At 33.7% G+C, this 21,900-nt stretch overlaps 2 protein-coding genes across 4 annotated transcripts in view; both read right to left on the reverse strand.

Annotated features, from left to right (window-relative positions):
• The window catches only part of LOC149797005 (uncharacterized), a 28,814-nt gene extending 25,368 nt beyond the window's left edge, over nucleotides 1-3,446 (reverse strand). For all 3 annotated transcript variants that reach the window (XM_089960324.1, XM_089960322.1, XM_089960323.1), the window contains exon 1: nucleotides 61-3,446. The gene's annotated coding sequence lies outside the window, so the exon portion shown is untranslated. The remainder of the gene's footprint in view (nucleotides 1-60) is intronic.
• Nucleotides 1-21,900, reverse strand: part of LOC149797006 (uncharacterized) — a 34,257-nt gene that overhangs the window by 7,213 nt on the left and 5,144 nt on the right. Inside the window, exons 2-8 of the mRNA XM_089960693.1 lie at nucleotides 20,359-20,548; nucleotides 16,622-16,728; nucleotides 15,467-15,574; nucleotides 13,760-13,930; nucleotides 12,724-12,842; nucleotides 9,984-10,098; nucleotides 61-298 (exon numbers count right to left, since the gene is read on the reverse strand). Of these exons, the coding sequence (XP_089816819.1) occupies nucleotides 61-298; nucleotides 9,984-10,098; nucleotides 12,724-12,842; nucleotides 13,760-13,930; nucleotides 15,467-15,574; nucleotides 16,622-16,728; nucleotides 20,359-20,548 (1,048 nt within the window). The remainder of the gene's footprint in view (nucleotides 1-60; nucleotides 299-9,983; nucleotides 10,099-12,723; nucleotides 12,843-13,759; nucleotides 13,931-15,466; nucleotides 15,575-16,621; nucleotides 16,729-20,358; nucleotides 20,549-21,900) is intronic.

The following is a 21,900-nucleotide window of genomic DNA, read 5'->3' on the forward strand; positions in this document are numbered from 1 at the left end:
ATCTCCAAATAGAAAAAAGAATGGGTTTCTCGTTTCCTTGCAAATACAAATCGTACTTACCTTATTCCAGAGTCTATGGACTTTCGCTCCTCGTTTCTTTCATCCTTATCGATGGAACTTTCATCCGATGAAGTTTCCTCTTTAATTGGTTGTTCTTCGTCTACCTTCTTCAGCCGTATTCTCCTGATGCAGCAAATAATTGCAAAGCTGATGATTATCAAGACAACCAACCCAACGACGATGCCCACCACTATGGCTATCCATATTAGATCCTCTTGTTTCTCCTCAAGCTTAATCGCTGGACAATACAAACAGTTCAGGTTCAGAGATGTCGTACGGTAAAACAAAAGATAATACAAAAGTTGTTTTTACGTAATTGCTTATAAATGTTTACGTTTCAGATTAAATGGTATACATTAATGACTTTTGAGTACGCTGGAGTAATTGATTTAATAATAGAAGTTCATGCGAAAACATGTTGTTTTTTTTTAAAGTATGGTTCAAAATGTCAGTCAAAGCCGGATACTAAAATTTTTGTGTTAATTATTATAAAGAAGGACTTGTGTAGCATCGGAAATTTTGCATCACCAATCACTGTTAGTTACGGCTGGAATAACCACATTCCTAGTCTGATTAGTATTTTTCAATGAGGAAATTGTGTAGTCATTGCACTAAAACTCAGGATCAAATGAGTTCTTAATTCATTTTGTATATATACAGCATTTAACCTTTTGGCTGCATTTTCTACACATTTTATTTGACTTCCGATCTGAGTTTGTTGATTTTAAAAAACAAAATTTAAGTTTGATGGAACCTTTTTCCATAAATACATGCAACGTCAATAACAGCAAATATTTGGAAAAGGATCTGTTGTTAGCACGAGTATTATGAACTGATATTTTCATGAAAGGTTTAATCAGGATGGGGAACCGCATACTTATGCTTAGTTCGCCCTAGTCTTTTCGTGAAGATCTTGCTCAAGGTACTATTGGAAATCGTTTAATCTTTTCGGTCCATGTACAAAGACCAACAAATTGTAGTGATACTAATATGATTAAATCAACGTAACTAACTAGTTGCTAGTAGCATATCTGTTACAAATGTTAGTATCTAGTTATCCTGTTTGATTCGTATATTAATTCCAATATACGTAAAGAATATTCATTAAAATAGATCTGATTCAGATAACTGAATACATATGAAACAAACGAGGATCGCACTCGTGCACAATTCATATGAAACAAACGAGGATCGCACTCGTGCACAATTCGCATTTTTTGGCGTGAAGTAGAATATGTTCCTCAATATTTCTGTAATTCGTGTTGAAAAATATTTGTGTGGCCGAATTATTGTATTAGAGGTTAATGAGTCTACGAGTCTGCCTGCCAAAACTAAAAAGTCAGCATGAAAACATTTAAGCTCAGATACAATTGTAGGTCAATTGAATAATCTCAAGCAGTAAAGACATGTAAAGGTTATATTTACAACCGTCATAGAAACATACACCGAAACATAAGAAGTAACACAAATCAAACGTTGATCTCCACTCCAATGAAAATCCCTCACCCATACTAATTCCTCATTTAACGAAATCCCTTCCATTATTTGTTCTGACGTTTCGTAATAGTGGTGATGTAAAGGGATCTGTTACGATACTTTGATTGTAACGTCTTCAGTGCAGGGAGACATTTAGAATATATGATGGGGTTTGGACGAAGACAAGGAAGACAAGGAAATTCCAGTCATGGGGTTACATTAAAGTCGAGTGAGGAGACATATAATGTAACCCTGCGACTGGGATTTCCTTGTCTCGGTCCAAAAGTCCCAACGTAGATTACTTTCCTCGCCCAATATTTTCCTTTAAAATAAAAATAACTACTCACCAGTATATCAAAGTTCACGTCCAAATGTATACATGTGGCTCATTAATACAAATATGTTAATTAGGGATGTGGTGTGACCGATGCATCCGACGTACACAGTTTATACGCGTGAGAAAAAAAAATAACAACAGAAAAAGTCTCATAGCAATGAGTTATTATCACATTTAATATATTGATGTTATATGAAATTAACAATAAATAATTATTACTTGTTCTGTCTTGGAAATATGGCAAGTTCTACCGTGAAATTTTGCTTATAGATTAATATGTGGACGGATAAATGATTCCTTCTAGCTGGTAAGTGCATTATTTGTCGTTAAAGATTGTAGGTATATGTTTGATTCAACTGGGGCACAATTTCAGATGCTTAACCAAATTAGAAGACAGCATGTTTGACATAACTCATTTCAGGCTGTTAAACTTTTTCTATAGGTATTGAGATAGTTGGGATTTTTGAGGCCAGTAATGTATATAGCCTGAGTGTCCATTGATTAATATAATCTTTGTTGAGATTTTGGACCAAGACAAGGAAATTCCAGTCAATGGTTTTTCTTATTTGTCTCTCCACGAGGCTATGAAGTGTGTAGGTCTAGTTTATGTGCATGTATCAGTGTTTTCTGTCATAGTGAATTCCACACAGCATTCAGACGTTTATCCTATCTGTAGCATAGTCAATTGTCAGGTCAGAGTCATTAAATGTAGGTAACAGTATATAATATGTTTCACACGAAGTGTTTAAATTTAGTTAGGTGGCTTTAGATACATTTAATGATGCTGACCTGAAAACGTAATGAGTTAGGCCTGCACATAGGATGAAAGTGACCATGATGTGGGAAACTAACTAGCAAAATACCAAATAGCTCGACATCGTGTGTGTATGTGTGTCTCTCTCGAAATGTTTTGTATGGTGTGTTCTCAAAGATGGATTGACCTTAAGTTACTGTGGGTTTTTGTGTTATATATTTGTTGTTGTTGTTTGTTTGTTCGTTTGCTTTTAGAACAACTAGGTCAGGCACAGCAGAAGATAGAAAGGGTTTCTTTTTTTAAAACTAGTTCTGAACGTGTGGACACCATGACTGAGACGACTGGTCTAAGATGACTAGACTGAAATAAGAAAATAAGATTAGCCAAACAGCTAGATTTCTCTGTCGATGGGTAAGAAAAGTATTCTTCTTGCTCGTTTTGCAAACGAAGCCTACAAAACAAATAGGTAATCATGCGATGTCAGTATTTGAACATATTATTTCGTTAGAAACATATCTTTCGATTGTACAAGATATGTTCCCCTGTTCTTTCAAGGAACATATCTACCGATTTTGCTATTTGATTATTTTTGTCTCCTATATTTTATCTCTGTCATAATCATAATGCTCTCAAATTAACACAATGGTTATATTCCGCCGGCATGAAAATTGAAAACCAAATTTCTCTTGAAATCTCCGATATCATTTTTTAGATACTTGTAAATTATCATCTCCGTACGCCAGGTTCTCTGTAAAAAGCGTAGTCCGAGTCACATTTTGGCATCAATAAAATCGACGTGACCTTCCTCTGCGTACAGTATGGAAATATATCGAATACTTACAACAATTCATAACACATTTGATTTGAATTAAACTATATAATAAAATATTTTTTAAATAAACGTTCATGATTAATCTAATTATTTTAATTCATGTCAAATTCTACAAAGGGATTCAAATGGACTATACATTCAATATTAAATATAAAGTCAATATTTCATAGTATCTTTAAATAAATCAGATGCAATGTGTGTGTGTGTGTGTTTGTTTGTTTGTTAGTGAAACTCATTTGTAGCTCCTTCAAACATGACAGACAGAAATGTTAACTGAAGTTTCAGTGTATGAAAGGGATTAAACCTACACAGCAAACTCCATTGGGATATTTGCATTTGTCCTGTAATTGTTAAAGTCATATTTCGGAACTTATTCGTTACCTAACTTTCTTTTCTTCGATAACATTCAACAGGCCCCAGTGCTTTGTGAAACGACTGATTGATAAAAGTACAATGTATGCTAGTAGTGCAAGCGATATATATATATATATATATATATATATATATATATATATATATATATATATATATATATATATATATATATATATATATATATATATATATAATACTTAAAGACATATGCGTAGGCATATTCCAAGAGCATTATTAACTTGGCATTTAAACTGGGAACGATTATCGATTGCCCTGGAATTTTCCTGACACTTTCAAAATATATTCATTGCGTATACCGTTTTGTTGTGATTCTTCTCATTTTGTTCTTTATTCCTTGTTTCAATATAATGTGATATTTTGTATCTATATTCACTCTCACAATTTTTCACTTTCAACGTCTTCCATCTTGCTAATTTACAAATCTCCATTTAATTAGTAAATAAGCTTAACCGTTTAGCCTTTGTCATACCATTAGAGGTAATGTGTGTGAAAGGCATTTGAAGGAGAAATATAATCAGAAATACTCTCTCATGATGTCACAGCATTCTTATGTTTTAAGTAAAGAATACCATTCATCCCAAGAAAAGAGGGTTTGCGTCTTTTCATTTTGACATCAAAAATCGATGGAAAGCAACCTACCTCACGTACAAATATGAGGTGTATGTACAGTGAACAGTATAAACGTTCGAAGTTGAAGAAGATATGAACCATTTTACCTACTTCTTTCTCGACTCAGGACGAATATAATTGTCTGAGTTAGGGTGATTACTATAGGAATAAACCAGCACTGCATCTGTGAAAATAAATTATACTAGCCATTGGCTCTAATCAGAATCATACAAATATACTTTGTGATCTGGAAGAGAACTTTGTTCCGTGAATATTGAACTATGGGTGTAAAAAACACAATCATGATGTCTATTATTGTACCTTGCAGCTCGCATGTACATTACAGATAAAAGTCCCCCTCCAATGTTTCCAACGATGCACGTGATGCATCATTCTTTCCGGATGTCCCTGGCGCTGATATGTATGAATCATCATTTATATGCATAAAGCTCATGATAATTATACCTACCTAGTTCGGTCAAAACGGGTAAACAAAATATCCTACTATGTACTAGCTGTATGGTATGGCATCTTTTGCAATTATGTAATTCATGAAAAGTTCACTTTGTCGAACCTATGTAGCATGTTCAGTCAGCGAAATTTCTTTGCCATAATTCATTTTAAAACTTCTTAAACAGTCGCTTTAGGTCGTTGATCGTAAACTATTGCATGGAGAGACGCGTTAATCAAGTCACTAGTCCATCAATTATTTTCAACTTCAGTTAAGGGCTTCATTTTGCCACATGCTATAATATGGCCTCCGTTGAACGTTACTTTTTAAAAAACAGAAAGCTGTCTCTACGCGATCAAATTCGTGAAGATTGTAATCTGTTTACTTTACATATACCGTAATCAAAATGAAATGACTTATAAGACCACGAATACAGACAGGTATTAATAAAATATTCAGAATAGCGGCTTGGTAATGGCATTATTTGGAATCCTTTTATTCACGTAGTCATAAAGTATATTCCTGTACATTATTGACAAACAATGTTGCTTATAGATTATATTAATTTATCATGGGGTTTTTTTTCTTCTTCTAAAGCCAATATTATTCAATATAACATTACAAAGGATTTTAAAAGTTTTGATTTAAGAAACAGAATGTTTTAAAGATTCTTATCCCAAAATATTCCTATCGACTCTCATATTGGACCCAACCAGAAGTGTACTATTATAATGTTGACCATATTGAGAAAACTATCAAGATGAAAACGTTCTCGCTACTGTCAAATCTTGAATTTATTTCAATATTCACAACTTCCTGATGTCCGTAATTGAGTAGTTCTCAATCTTTAACATAAAATAAGAATTGGCTTGTTCAAACATTAATTATGTTGCTTCTTTAATTGAGAAACATATTGAAGTACTCTGCAATATTTGATTTATGTTCCTGGTAACAATCAACATGAGATGGGAGATATTGACATGCTATACAGGTAATATGGATTTTTGCCTTACTATAGAAATACGCCATAAGATTAAAATGGATTATTGTCTTACTATAGAACTATGATCTAATATTAATATGGATTATTGTTGTATGTATAAAAATGAGCCATAAGATTAATATGGATTATTGTTCTCTCTATAGAAATATGTTTTGAGATTAAAATAGATTATTGTCTTACTATAGAAATATGATCTAAGATTAATATGGATTATTGTTCTTTCTATATAAATATGCTATAAGATTAATGTGGATTATTGTTCTATCTATATAAATATGCTATAAGATTAATGTGGATTATTGTGCTATCTATTGAAATATGATATAAAGTTTATGTGGATTATTGTTCTATCTTTATAAATATGCTATAAGATTAATGTGGATCATTGTTATATCTATAGAGTATGTACATTTTAGTTAGAATAGATTATTCAAGCTTCATTCTGTGACATGAAAGAATGTCTACACATTTGATTAATAACATTTTTTACTTACGGCATAGCTCTGAAACATAAAGATATTAAAACTGTTTCAGTCGAAATTACATCGGACAAACCATAACACAACATAATTGGATGCAAAAATCATACTCAAGCCGGATGGCATATTGGTCAGGTAAATCAAAGGTATATTATTATATCATGGTGAAATATGATCAAGAGAAATATGAGACAAAACACAGACACAGTAAATTTAGTGAGGAAGTGGTACAGGATATGGATTATCTAACATTTTAAATACATGGAGTATCCAACGAAAATTGAACTATCAATGATTTAAATGAAAACATGTTTGATATCTTTCACATAATATATAAAAGAGTCGCAAAATGTCCAAACGTGAAATTAGAATATGTAGTTACCCGGGACTTTATTTAATTTCTAATTGGTTTATAATTTTACTCATGAAATATGCCAAAGTGTTTACTTTGCCCATCTCTCAAAATAGTGTGCAGCGTCAAGTAAAAGTAATGATCGTGTGGTAAATGATTCACGATGATGTGTCTGATTCGTTCAAGATAGGAGTAGAAATCAATTATATATAAAAAGAGTGCTGGTTTCTGAATTGTGCGACAATTTTAAATACTTTCAATACTTTCATTGTGTATTGTGTATAAATCAGGTTTGCTTTGAAACGCTTGTGAGTATTTTTTAATGATTTGGCAAGAATCCATTTGCATATATGAAGATGAAAACGAATACCACGAATACATCACAGACTAGCTACGATGTCGTAGCCTCAACTTGATTTTGTTGTGGTTGAGGCTACGAACTGATCCCATATCAGGTAATGGAGCAATAAATATCATCACTAAAGTCAGAAAAACAAACAGTATAGAAATCAACTACATAAGTATAATCATGCTGTGAAAGAAGTTTGGTATATTTTGAATTTATTAAGCCCTTATACGATAAAATAAATTGGCATGGTTACTCTAACCTTATACTGTACGCCATGACAGATAACGCGAGACTCTCGCCGTGAACCCTTTTCTACGTAAGGCTTGCCAGACCATATTTTGGATATTCTACGCTATATTATTATCAATCAAGTGCGAATAATCGCTTCTTGGTGAATTTCAAAGTTGCCGATAAACCGTATTTACTTTTAATGCGCAGAATTTCTGACCCAAACGGCGCCAAATTTTTACCACGATTTGTTTACATTTCCAAATAAGGCGTCAATGTCCTTATATGGCACACAAACAAACGAGGCTGAGAACGGAAGTAATCATTATTTGAAATAATATGGAGGACGATCTAAACGAAAATATCGGCTAAAAAAAGGTAAACGAGATTTTTCAACTATTTCTACTATGATTTTCGATATTTCCGGTATTAAATAAGAGGACTACTCATTTTATGGGATTATATGCAAGGAATATGTTTAAAGTGTTATTATTAGGCTAAGAGAGCGCCGGGTGTGAATCACACCCGGCTTGCTCCATTAACACTTATATGCTCATGTTAGTACCCTGTCCACGAGGTACGAGTAAGGGTACTAATATTAGTACTAATCACAGACCATTATGGTAGACGTAATATGTAGCATTATATTTAATAATTGTTCTATTTCAAACCTGTATTTTATTGAGCGAATATTTGAGTTGTGTATGAATTGGGCTTACTGTAATACACTGTCGGCACTCAAGTGCTTTAATTTCATGCATTGGATGGCGTTTAATATTTCTTGTACATAAACACAATGTTTGGATTATATATTTCGTCAAATATTGATCTAGTTTTCTATTGTATAGTCCTTTACACAAAAGTTGAACTTGAATATCTTCAAATGATAAATCATGAATGCCATTCCTTAAGGAACATAAACCTCTTTCAACTAAAATTTCTCTCACAAAGTAGGTCTCAGATTTAGTTTTGTAGACATACGTACGATGTTGTAAGAATGCTTATCTACACAAGTTAGTGAATCGCTGATAGCACTTACAAACGTCATTCATGTGCACACAAAGAGATATATAGAAAGTTTTGTAATTGCATATTAATGACATGAAATCATAATTTTATTGAACAATCATTCCTGGTATACGTTAGACCCTGTATTGGTTCCCATTTGAACCCTTATGTACAAGTGAGACCATATTTTAATATAGCTTAATGCACTGATCTGCAAGTTGTTATATAACAGATTTGATCAATGAGGAATAAAAGTGCTATTGTATTATGCAGAATGGCAGAAGAAAAAAAGAAAAATGATGAGGCGGTAAAAAAAAATCTATGAAACTTCATTGTCATAATAAAAGTCAATACTTGTATTTTACGTAATCCTTAGTTACGGAAAGAGTTAAAATATACGAGTCCACGTTTTGGTATATTAAAATCACATAGTAATGCACTCGTGTCTTCATTGCAAAGCATATTTGAATATGACAGACACCACAATGCGATTTTTAAGTACTAACAAGGCATGTAATTACGAGCTCTTAATAGATAATTAACAGATGTCGCGTGTGATGTTTCATCTTTATGAACAAAGAATTTATTAGTCTTGTAATGAGTTCGGTGGTAAGCCTGAGACCTGCCTTGCAGAAGTACCCGGTTCGAATCCCACAAGGTACGTTTTCCAATTTGTGCATGTATAACCTTTTCCCTTGAATTAGAAAAGACAATTACGTTCGTACTGATAAGATATGTCTAAATATACACAAAATACCGCAGAACATGAACAACTGACATTGCCGAGTGGTATACCGTAAGAAATGTGCTACCACTGTAGCTAGCCAACATATCTGATCATACAATAAGAAAATTGCTCATTTCCTAGTAAATAACGGGTGAAAAACTCAAGTACATCCGTTATATCAAATATCCTCTGTTTAATCAGAGTGTTACCTACTCTAAATCAAGCAATGAACATCGACAACAGAATTCTTGAAGAGGACACTTGCAATTATATGGAAAGGTCTAACGCCAATAAATAAATGGTATGTAGAGTGGGGTAGGGGTGGAGGAAGAGAGAATAGATCTCTGCTTGAAGTCTTCCTCAGTTCAATTTCGATGTAGTATTTGCGCGATTTCAAAACATGTCTTGAAAAGATAAGTTAACAATGGAAAACAACTTTAGTGAAAAGAGGGGTATTAAGAAGTATATTTATAGGAATTTACATGAATATGAAATTTTATCTATTGTCCTTTGGCCGCAATTTCCTCAATTGCGAACGAATTTTAGGTACACACTGCGCTGAAAAGTGTAATAATCTTGTAATCTTGAGAGAGATAGGTGTTGTGTGGTTGTTCGAGTAAATACGAGGCTCATTCCTTTGATCAATGGTGAAAATGATAAAAGAGTTTGTACTCGTTGGCCGTTTGAATAACTAGTTCATGTATGAGAGGGAGAGAGAGAGAGAGAATAGTAACCATCTTTATCTTTCAACGGATACTTTTGAGTTAATATCATTTAACCTACATTCTTGAACATCATCATCATCGTCATCTTCATGATTAACATTATCATCAACTCAGTCACCATTATCTTTATAATCTTTCGTATCTGATACAATGGTGATTCATATAATAATACTTTTTTAGATATTAAATTAGCTTACCGTAAGGCCTCCACACCATTTTCTGTCCCGTGCTGGCGAAGGTCGTATTTTGAGATGCCTCACACGCTTGCGGATTTACAGTCAGGTACACTATATTGTTCATTTCTTCCAAAATCTGAAATATGTATCATTCATAATAAGGTCAATAGATTAACTACATCCAGGGAATGGAGTCGCTGTGGCGGTTGGGGTGGGGACACGCGCATACAGAGAGAGAGAGAGAGAGAGAGAGAGAGAGAGAGAGAGAGAGCGTAAGGACCACGGAAGTATATGCTATGAGATTATATAAATAACGCAGTGGAGAGGCAAAGTCTGAGTAACTGCCATGACTTTCACTTTCGTATGTCCCAGAAGACGAAAGGCGACCACCATCCTGAAACCATTCCCCCTAATTTATATGATGGCAGTCACATAGTTGGAAGATACTGAGATTATAGAATGGTCGGTCATTTAAGTTGTGATCAATACGGGGAAACTCTAATCAACTGGGTTCTCTCTAGTATATTTCCTACTAATTATTTATCTGTTGATGGCATATTGGAATTAACATGAGCAATTCCAGTGGAGCGTATGTTAGCTGGTTTAATAATCTTTTTATAATCTATTTTATTCTCCAGGACTTTTCTAAAAATGTGAAAACCCTCCATATTTTCAATTTGAGTCAAAAGTTTTAGTTTCAATGGTTGGGGACATTGTGTACTTTGCAATAATGTTATAAATTTTCATGCACATTATAAAAATTATGTTTAAGTCTTCGATATCAAATTAAAAGACAACATAGAATTTCAACCGATGATAGTGTTGTTAGCTTGTCGAATTCACAATAAATATGGTGCGTGTTTGAATCTGCCTTTATCTACCTTGTTCGGCTGAAATAGTGTACCTTTGGACAAGATCTTTTACTTGCATTCTAGAGGCACTATATTATCGTTCGTGTGCTGCTTTTGCATGACCCGCCAATTTGACAATGTCTTCTTTATTTGATAAAATATGTTTTAGTATGGAATGATTGAACTGTAAGCTATAGCCGCCAGTCTGGATGAGAATATCTCCTGGGTGTTTTATTTATTTAATGGCAGATTTAAGTTTTAAATATAATGTGTAACGTCATTATAAAAAACTGCTAAAGGATGGAATATTGTTTTTATGGAGAGGTTCGACAAGACAGGAAAGTGAAAGACTGCATCTGAAACTGCCTTGTTATCGAAACTGAGTATGGATGTAAGGTATGCATAGTGGGAGGTTGGACTACGATCTATTCAGTATTATATACTAAATGTTAATTTTCAATATGCATTTTAAAGGCATCTAATTTCACTTTTGCTCAGGTTTTCCTCTTTGGACAAATGTCGAACTGCTGTATCTATTCCTTTTTAGAGATCAAGTATTATTCTTAAATGAAAGCTGTCGAAAGAGTGTATCATTCACATGGGTCTCATTAGCATTTTTCAGACATATTTAATCAAATGACCTGAAAACTATGCAGCACTACACCAACAGCACGTAGAGGCAGCAAAAAATGATCTAATAATCTGTATCTCAAACCCAAAGATTTTCAGTTTCATGGCTTTAAAAAAAAAAGAGCTGAGAAAAAAACTATAAAGCACTCTTATTTATGTCTTTAAATTTACAATAATATCTCATTTCAGCATATTATCAACACTCAACTTTAGCAAAAAACCTATGTGCAAATTAAAGATTTTGGTGGTCATAGTTTATAGTGTGTAGTTTTGTTTGGGGCTGGGTTTTTATTGTTGATGTTGTTGTTGTTGTTGTTTTGTTTTGCTTTCTATAAACTGTAATTGCTTAAGCGAAGTTGTCCTATATCTATGATGGATGCAAACAGAATCCCAAAATAAATACAGTGTCACTCAAATGAATTTACAGTAGCTTGTTGCATCACCATGGAAATCGCAGTTATGCAAAATTAATTCACTACATTTATCCTTCGAAACGTAGCCATTTAGTTTCATCATAAAACTTAGTATGATTTACTATGTCGAAAGAAATATCGACCTGCCAGATTCACACTTGAAAGCGTATTCTAACAGAAGGATCTTAGACATCGCAAATAATACGAAAATCTGCCGACAGCGGGGTGTGTGCATATAACGTTAGAGATAACACAGTAAAACAAATGTTTCATTTTTAAGCAAGATCCGCAAGTTCGACTTCACACACTACATGCTAGCTGTCTACCCTATTACTTAAAATAATGGGTAATATGTTTCTTAATGACCAATCCCTCACGGACAAAAAAAACGTTAGTCCATTGGTGCCCACATATCATTAAGTATCTCAGAAATACATGACCTACCCATCGTATAGAAAATCTTTAAAACAGTATTCTCGGTCATCAAGTTTATTTTCATCAGAAATTGTTCTGTCGGTTTTGCAATCAGTTATGTATCAACTGCCCCATCAACTCAGATGAATGTCCACGCCACACCCAAAGCTAGTAAGTTTCGTGAGTAAGCAACCTTTTCAACACTAAGAGGAAGAATAAGTTGCACAAACTTCAGACGTTTAATGGAAAAGTGTCAGTGAGGTAGCACAAACGAAGAAAATGGATTATTTCGTCTCCACCTTGTAATTTAGATGACAGCTGTGTTCTTCATATTATGTTAGGAAATTTGATTCAAGACGCGAGTGAAGTAACATCTTAACCGATAGAAATATGGGCTAGCAAAGCACGTAACAATCATATATGACCTTAGATAAAAGGCTAGTGAATACCTACAATGCATGAGAAACGGTAGTAGTCAACTTCGTCAGGCGTAGTGGAATCACTGTTGTAGACTGTTAGGTATGAGACAGATCCATTTGTAATGTAATACACACAATCCAGTATTCCTTCTTCTGCAAGGGACGAAAATATGTTCGTAGAAACCATGTTTTGACTGTAAGGCCATACTAATGGCGATATTAATTCTGCACTTATTATCTCCTTACTGTTTTTCATAAATGTGCACAATGTTAATGTAATATCATATATGGATACGAAGTATTCCAAGAAAAATAAATCATTCGCAGATGCTGATGTCGAAACCTGTGTTAAAATGAATGTAATTGTATGCATGGTATACAGAAAATTAAGGCGGTTACGGACACGTTTGTCTTAAACATATAATCAGCGTGAAGCTGACACTCTAGGAGAAAAATCCTTAATGTCATCTACTGAAAAGGAGTAAGTCGACCAAGGAAACTCAGTTATATACTACATGGTGATCCTGAAGGTAAAATGGCGCTTTATTCTATCTCTGCGGTAATTACTTCGTGCTTCGATCAGGAACGACACTACAACCCTATCCCTTCTTACGCTTGTCAACTAGACTTGAGGTACAAAAAAAACGATAAAAAACCCACATTTGAGCATGACTTGTAAATTAATAACAATATTCTGTTAAAACTATATTCCGAACACAATCAGCCGTTTAAATGAGTAAATATCGACTCTTTATATTTTGCCAAGCTTGCGTTTTGGACAGTAATTTAGCAAAATGTCGACGTTCTGATACAATGAAGGTGGGGATATGGTATTACAATGTGAAAGCCTTAAAATAGCCAAGATATGAACGCACATACCTGATAATGCAGCTAACAATTAACATTCTTCATGACAAAAGCCCAAAAATAATGCTCAGAATCGAACATTAAAATACTCTCAATGTGAAGGAATTAAATCTAAAGTAAAACAAAATCGCATCAAATATTATCGAAACACATAGCTGTATTACTTATAACCAAACACATTATTAAGACAAAGGATTACTCACGGGAATACATGATAGGCGTGCTGCATACATTGTAATTGAATACTATTTCCTGCCGTGTTGTACAGATATCCACACTTGTCGTGTTATACATCGGTTCCTTGCAAGAGTCATTGTAGGAGTATGTACCGTATATGCTTGGCGGACACATAATGAAGGCATCACTTTCACTGCCTGCAAACATAATCAATGCAAAGTAATAAGTCTATCTGAATGTTTGAAAGATTGAATCGATTTACATTTTCTGAGCTCCGTTATTTAGTCACGTATATGTATGATATTGTATAATTTCCCAATATTGTATAAAGTTGTTACGCATACATTTTTAAGTTTTAATTTAAGCATGAAAATCATTATATATATATATATATATATATATATATATATATATATATATATATATATATATATATATATATATATATATATATATATATTGTATAAGGAAACAATCAAAATTAACCTTAAAATTTTTCAAGATAAATCGACTTCAAATGTAGAACCCATGTGTGAAGAATTCGTTGAAGAATATTGCCATTTCTTTTTCCAGACTTTCATGAGAAATTACTGTCTCATCTACTGCTATGTCTGAGCTGAGTTCCTCAAAAATAGCTGTGATCCATTATTAAGATAAGTTGTGAAAACAACCTCAATTGCTTAATGACTTTGAAAAGGCTTGCAAATTGTGATAAAGGTATGTCAGATGAAGATTCCTTTCCTATCTCATTTTTGTGGGATTTTTATGCGTTTCATTATTTTAAAGTATTTTCTCTTTTATCATGTTCATCATTACGCAAAGCAGTGTCCTAGAGATTACATTTAACGTCTGACTTCTAACAGTATGTTCTTACAAGTAATTAAGAAACAAACCCAATCTGTGACTATTTGTTCATCACAATAATAAACCTCATCAACCAGTTTGCATTACTTTATTCCAGCACATATTTTTCAAGTTTATTTTCCAGCATATATATATATATATATATATATATATATATATATATATATATATATATATATATATATATATATATATATATTCCACAATCAATAACGTTGGCCTGTAAATAAATTTCCTACTAGCTTACAAAGATCAGGTACCACATTTGGATCATCAACATGAAGAGATCTTAAATTACCTTGCAATACTTCAGAGTAACTAAAACATGTTCAATTGTCAAATTAATACAATATAATTACTGTTTTGCGTATGTATGAATAAAAATAATTACATTAGTACATATTCCCTGACGCAGCTGCGGTTTAAGGGCTGTCCAAACTCGACGACAAAAGAGGACAATGAGCCCCCAAAATCTAATTTCTATATCTCTGAAGAAATTCTGTGAAATATTCATAAAAAATACCAGTTTTTTCTTCTTCAAAATCACATTTGTTTTAAATAATTTGCTTTAGTTTTAATGTTTTTTAAACAAACTACAAAATATTAGCCCCCCCCCCCCCCACTCCGCTTGCGGACCCGGTGCGGTCGCACCTTTTGGACTTCGCTAAGGCCGCTACTGCCTTACGACAAAATAAAAATAGTGTCCTTGCAACAAATATATGTCGCCATTATTATCTGATAGGTAAATTTGCATTAAAACACAAAATAAAACATTTGACATCTTAATTTATATGGTAGTAGTAGTAGTGGTTGTTGTTGTTGTTATTGTAACAGCAGCAATATCACCAGAGGTGATCAATAAAATATACCATTTCTCACAATCACATGATGAGCGTATGATGCATTGTAGTCGCTGCTGTCACAAATCCCTTCGAATGTATTATTAACCGTGAAAATATCGCCATTTACATCCGGGGCTGTAAAAGACAAAATCATACAAGTTGTAAGCAACGGTTTTGAGCCAATACCAGTATTTGATGTTTATCCTTTGATTTGCAATTAAGCTAGTTTTGAAAATCATTAATATTATATATATATATATTAATATATATATATATATATATATATATATATATATATATATATATATATATATATATATATATATATATATATATATATATATATATATATATATATATATATATATATATATATATATATATATATAAAGAGAGAGAGAGAGAGAGAGAGCATTGCATAAAGTATTTCAAGTGTCAAAGTCTGGCATTGTCTAAAGTATTTTAATTGTCAAGGCATGGCATTGTGTAAAGTATTTTAAGTGTCAATGCCTGGCATTCTGTAAAGTATTTTAAGTGTCAATGCATGGCATTGTGTAAAGTATTTTTAGCGTCAATGCCTGGCAATGTGTAAAGTATTTTTACTCTCAAGTCATGGTATTGTGTAAAGTATTTTAAGTGTCAGTGCCTGGCATTGTGTAAAGTATTTTAAGCGACAATGCCTGGCATTGTGTAAAGTATTTTAAGCGACAATGCCTGGTATTGTGTAAGGTATTTTAAGTGACAATGCCTGGCATTGTGTAAAGTATTTTAAGTGTCAATGCCTGGCATTGTGTAAACTATTTTAAGCGTCAATGCCTGGCATTGTGTAAAGTATTTTAAGCGTCAATGCCTGGCATTGTGCAAAGTATTTTAAGCGTCAATGCCTGGCATTGTGTAAAGTATTTTAACTGTCAAGTCATGGTATTGTGTAAACTTTTTTAAGAATCATGGCACGAGCATTGTGCAAAACAGATTCATTACATTTTAACTTTGCTGTCTTTACATTAATTATTTGCATGGCATCGTGCTTGGCTATAAAAATGATATGAAACATTGCTTTGAATAATACACCAAAGAATCAAGACTCTTGAAGAAACAGAATAACAAGCCCAAATTTCCCGAACCATTTTCTGGATGACTTTTGTCTCCATCTTCTTCTTACATTAAGAACAATCATCATACCTTTGACAATGTAATAAACAAACTTTGCAGACGAAATCTCCCTCAAGTCTATGCATGTGTGCAGCGTAACAAAGAGGCCTAAGAAAACTTCAAACTTAGTGTCAGATCTGAAAAATGAAAAGAAATTATTCACAGAATAAATGACTTCAGGCTTCAACCCAAAGAAAGTTAGCTTTAGATTTCTTTTACTTGCTAGCCCTCGAGTTTCCATGAACGGAACCCTTTTTACAATAACTAATAGTGTGTCTGATAAGTGAAAGGTGGTTAATTTCTTTAGAACAGTTTCGTTCAACCCGATCAAAATCGTGTGGTTCACGCTCAACCTATGCAGTCCATTGAGTGATTTCGTGTTCAATATACTATATCAGGACTTGCCTTTTTCTACTGAGCAATGGAAAAAGCTTAGTATCGTGTTTTGTGTTCTATCAAATTTTGATTCGGTTGAATGATTGTTATTAAAAATGTACTCTTGTAGCTGGAACCCGTTGGTGATTTCCCATGTATTTGATCACGATGAAATAATACTTTGCAGAGGTTTATTGACTCATTGAAAGTAAAACTAAACAAGTTTTTAATTTCACTTCAAATTTTAAAAGTAGAAACAAAGGACTTGAACTTCGATATTTGTCACCGGATTTAGGCAGAAACCTATTTTTGAGATAACAAAACTGTGCAATAGCAATGCCATTCAACAATTACTTATTCAAACTAACAACACATTTAATACGTTTTGATAAAGTGAAATTTATAGGTTACTGCATTTGTAAGGGAAAATATGAAGGAGTTTTTCGAATGGAATACTGCACGAACTTGGGAGTGCAGTAAAGAGGATGTAATGGCACTTGGAATAGAGACGAAATTACAGTACAATTTCGATATGTGTAATCAAGCTTGAGAACCCATGACATGGCCCATGTAATTCGGATTTGCATAACTAAGAAAGGAAATTCAGGACGTAAAACTAAGTATATTTTTTGCCATTCTTATTACCAGCTAAAGAATACAGTTTATGTCTTGTCAATTGCATATTATTTGTAGGTACCCAGCAATTTTATTAAATCTGGCATCTCTTGCCTAAATCCGAAACACACTGTATCAAAAAAGGCTAACGCAGAATGTAGCAAATCAGCTGGTATGTGGCAGTCCACGAAACATCTGCTTTAGTTCATTCGGAAACAAATGTAATCAAGCAAAACGTAAACCGCCTACTATGTAAGTATACATGATTTGTTTACAAAAAGTGCTGGACATCTGCGTCCATTGTTTATTTACAATAGAAAGTAGTTCCTTTATGAGAGCAATATGAAGATGCACGCGAGTTCAGTATCGTAAAATACTGAACGATGCAAAGTTAACGGAGAAAAATATGAGCATATTATAACAGTATTTCTTGAACAGCAATCCTTATGTCACAGACAACTACCAGTATACGACTTATTATTTTCTATCGATCTAATTTTGTATTCCCACCGGACTGAATTCCTGCATTCGCTGACAAGGTGACTCATCCTTATGCCTGTATACTGTGTGTAGCTATACGTCTGAATTTCGTTCACTTGCTTTCACTGTGTTGCACGTGGTCTGGTCCATGGATGCCAATGCAAATTCTTTCTTTTCTTCTCCTTGTTTGAACTATCTCCAGGTGTCCTCATTATCTACATTTGGATGGCACAACACTTCCAACGGTGAAAGTAAGACAGTACCGTCAGGTACCCCTTACCGTTAAGACGATATTACCGGTATGACCGTGCAAGAAATACCGTGCCGGGGCAAATATTACGACAAGACTTTTCTTATCTCTTGAAGAAACTTTAGTTGTTGATCATTTTCTATCCGTTTGTAGCTTTCGAACCTTTTAGTGTTATAGTATTGATAAATTCTGGGTGGCGTATGTACAAGATTCAATATACAATACTGTTTTTTAGTGAATACTCTCTTAGGAATGACGATCCATCCGTTGTTAATTCTTTAAAGCAACGAACATCTGATGCATTTCAGTTTCATGTGTACTTTAACTATCGTTTCAAAGTGGATAAAAAATATACCACAAACGTTTGACTCTATCGATACCGACAATGATCGTATCCTTAGTTAAATCTTTGTCAATTACGATATTATTTACTTTATTAGTATGTATGTTCTAGTTGGTTCATCAATGGTGGTACTTATATCATTGCAATGGATAGCCATTCTAAAACGTATAAATGAAGGAAGCAATAACTGTATTTCAATATGAATTTTGTAATAAGTATAATTTGTTTCACTCTAAAGCTACCTTTAAACCGTGACCGTTGTGATTACATACGTGGTAAACCTACTGATATAATATGTAGGAAAGCAATAGTTTGAAAACGAACTATGACCTAAAGATATACCAAGTTAATTTTCAATTTTATATATCATTGATCATGTGTAAATGTATATTACTTCTCGCCTTTAATTACTGTACTTTCTATATGTTCGGGTTCCCTGTACTATTGATTGTACTCTTCGTAATATGTGATAGGAAACTCTCTCTCTCTCTCTCTTTCTCTCTCTCTCTCTCTCTCTCACATTTGTATAGATGCTCTTCGTCAGAAGTACATTTAACCCCCATGGATCTCATATGTATTATTTGACTTAACTAATTTACTAACATGGTGTTAGTTTATGTCACGTGTCCTATAAATTGCGAGTCGTTTGCAGATTTGTTTAATGCAAATGACAGATCGTATATTTATTCACCGAAAGAGGAGTCCAAAATGAATACATATATTCTGCATTTTCACCTCTATTAAGTCGTTTATAAGTGTAACTTTTAATCAAAGGTTTAAGAACTTTTATTTAAGTTCAGTATCAAACATGGGCGCCCGCACGTAGGGGCAAGGTGGAAGGGAGGCAAGTGCTACGGATTTCACCTCTAAACATGCTTTGGCCTACTTAATAGCTGACCAGTTAAGTATGACTCAGTTTTGACAGTCATTTCTTCGCTTCATATTTCATTGAACTTTAGAGGAATTAAGGGACAATATTTCACTAGGAAATGTAAAGGAATGGATATGACCAACAATTTCTTTACAAATATAATACATCAATTGCCTTTACAATAATAATAATAATAATAATGAACTGGCAAGGTTCTAATGATTGCCTCTTTAGCAACAGTTAATCTTATTGTATCTGCTAATTCTTTCAAAGAAGTTAATAATAATAATAATAATAATAATGAACAGGTAAAGTTTTTGACATTGCCTCTTTAACACCAATTAATCTAATTGTATCTACTAATTATTTCAAAAAGATGTTTGCAAAGATTAAAAACTATTATACCGTATATTGACTTACGTTTAGATACAAAATATGTTTATTTCTCCTGAAACTCTTTAACCTCGTCTTTGAAGTCGCCAAGTGACTTCATAGAAATATGGAGATACTGTGTATACATATTAACTCCAAGAATTTATACAAAGACTAATCTTGACCTTTAAAAGGGACTCTGGTAACCATGTAACGTAGCCTGGTAACCATGTAACGTATCCTGAGTTTCCAGCATGGATGTACAGACGTATAATTGAAAGGAAAACACTGGTATTTATTAATGCTGGGATTGTGTTTGAAGATAATGGGGACTTATATTGTGTGTTATTAAAAAGGCAGATGGGAAGTAGAATTTGCAAACCTTAATTGTAAAATAATTGGAGAGGGGGATAGAAAGAAATCATATCGTTACTTCTGTCACCATACAGTCTTAATCTTACGCTATTGCATATATGTTGCCATAACGGTTTTCAAGGCAGCTGAAAGTATAATTCAGCCCACTGGGCCCTGTATTGTAACTTCTAATCTTGAAATCCATGCCATAAATGTGGGTCGAGCTGGCCATCCATGTCCCCTGCGAACTCGATAACCAAGTGCCCTCAATGGATGCCGGGAAAGTGCAGTTTGCGGCTGAAAAATAGAAGTGAAACATTATTTGATGTGCCCAATTTATGATTAAAGCTACTGAATTAAGTTCATTTGACATCCTAAATAGTTGTAATTTCATGGCTGCTCGTGTTGGTAAATTCCGAAGCTGCGTTAATTACATAACACATCAAACCGTCATCTCCACCTCATCCACAATATAATCAATCATCCTCCATCCTGTCAAAGGCACTGGAGATCAGAGCCCGATTCTTCGTTACACATGCTATGTACCATCCTATTGCAGCTACATCTTCAAAGTCTGGTGAAAAATAAATGAAACCATACGAACAAGGCGTCTACCAAGTTTTTTGTTGTGGTACCCACTGATTGAAAATATCACAATATCCTCAATGACAAACCATGGGAATGACTCAGTTTGAAGTACGGCACTATTAGAAACAATTACGACGTCCAAGTAGAAACGCATAACAACATCACCGATGGATCTTTCAGCTAAGGCAGGCGTCTATCTGTTAATCAGCTATTACATGATAGATATTTAGATGAACTGCTTCAAATCTAACTGCTTGCATAGCTTATACGTAAAGGAGTCTGGAGTGGAGACCTTTCATAATTCAACAAGACCTATATAGTCTGGAGTGGAGGTATTTCGGAGTTCAACATGGCCTCAATAGTCTGGAGTGGAGACCTTGCGGAGTTCAACAAGACTTATCTAGTCTATAGTGGGGGCCTTTCGGAGTTCAACAAGACCTATATAGTCTGGAGTGGAGGTATTTCGGAGTTCAACGTGGCCTAAATAGTCTGGAGTGGAGACCTTTCGGAGTTCAACAAGACCTATATAGTCGACAAATTTTCAGGAAAGTTTCACCATATGCTTCAAACACTTTGTCTATCACAGTTAATGGAGTTTTTTTATCAAAATGATTAACCTCAATCTTTAAGGAATCTGTGTGAGATGAGTCGAAGGAGACTTCGCAGTTTTATGACGCATATATTGATCGATTAAAGGCATCATGAGCGAGGGAGAGAGAGTGTGTGTAGTCGTCATATTAAATTATCTCCATATTTACCCTTTTCTCAACAGAGCTGTAATACTAAGAGCGCCTACATAGATTATATGACGTTTGCAAATTTCCCTTGAATAAGATTACACTGGACAACAAATTTTTACAAAAGTCATGTTACTGAAATAAAATTAGTCAATTCTTATCAATTTTTATGTGCTGAACACGAATATGACAGTCAAATTGCAAAATTGGCTCTAGTTTTTTTGTAATCTGCAAGAAATTAATGTTTACATAACGAAATGCATTCCAATAGTAAAAGGTCAACTGTAATAGCCTACCTATAAAAAATCAAGTCATTGACTACAT

The sequence above is a fragment of the Sinohyriopsis cumingii genome, chromosome 6 (assembly GCF_028554795.1).
Source record: "Sinohyriopsis cumingii isolate HCF-2022 chromosome 6, ASM2855479v2, whole genome shotgun sequence".
NCBI lineage: Eukaryota > Metazoa > Mollusca > Bivalvia > Unionida > Unionidae > Sinohyriopsis > Sinohyriopsis cumingii.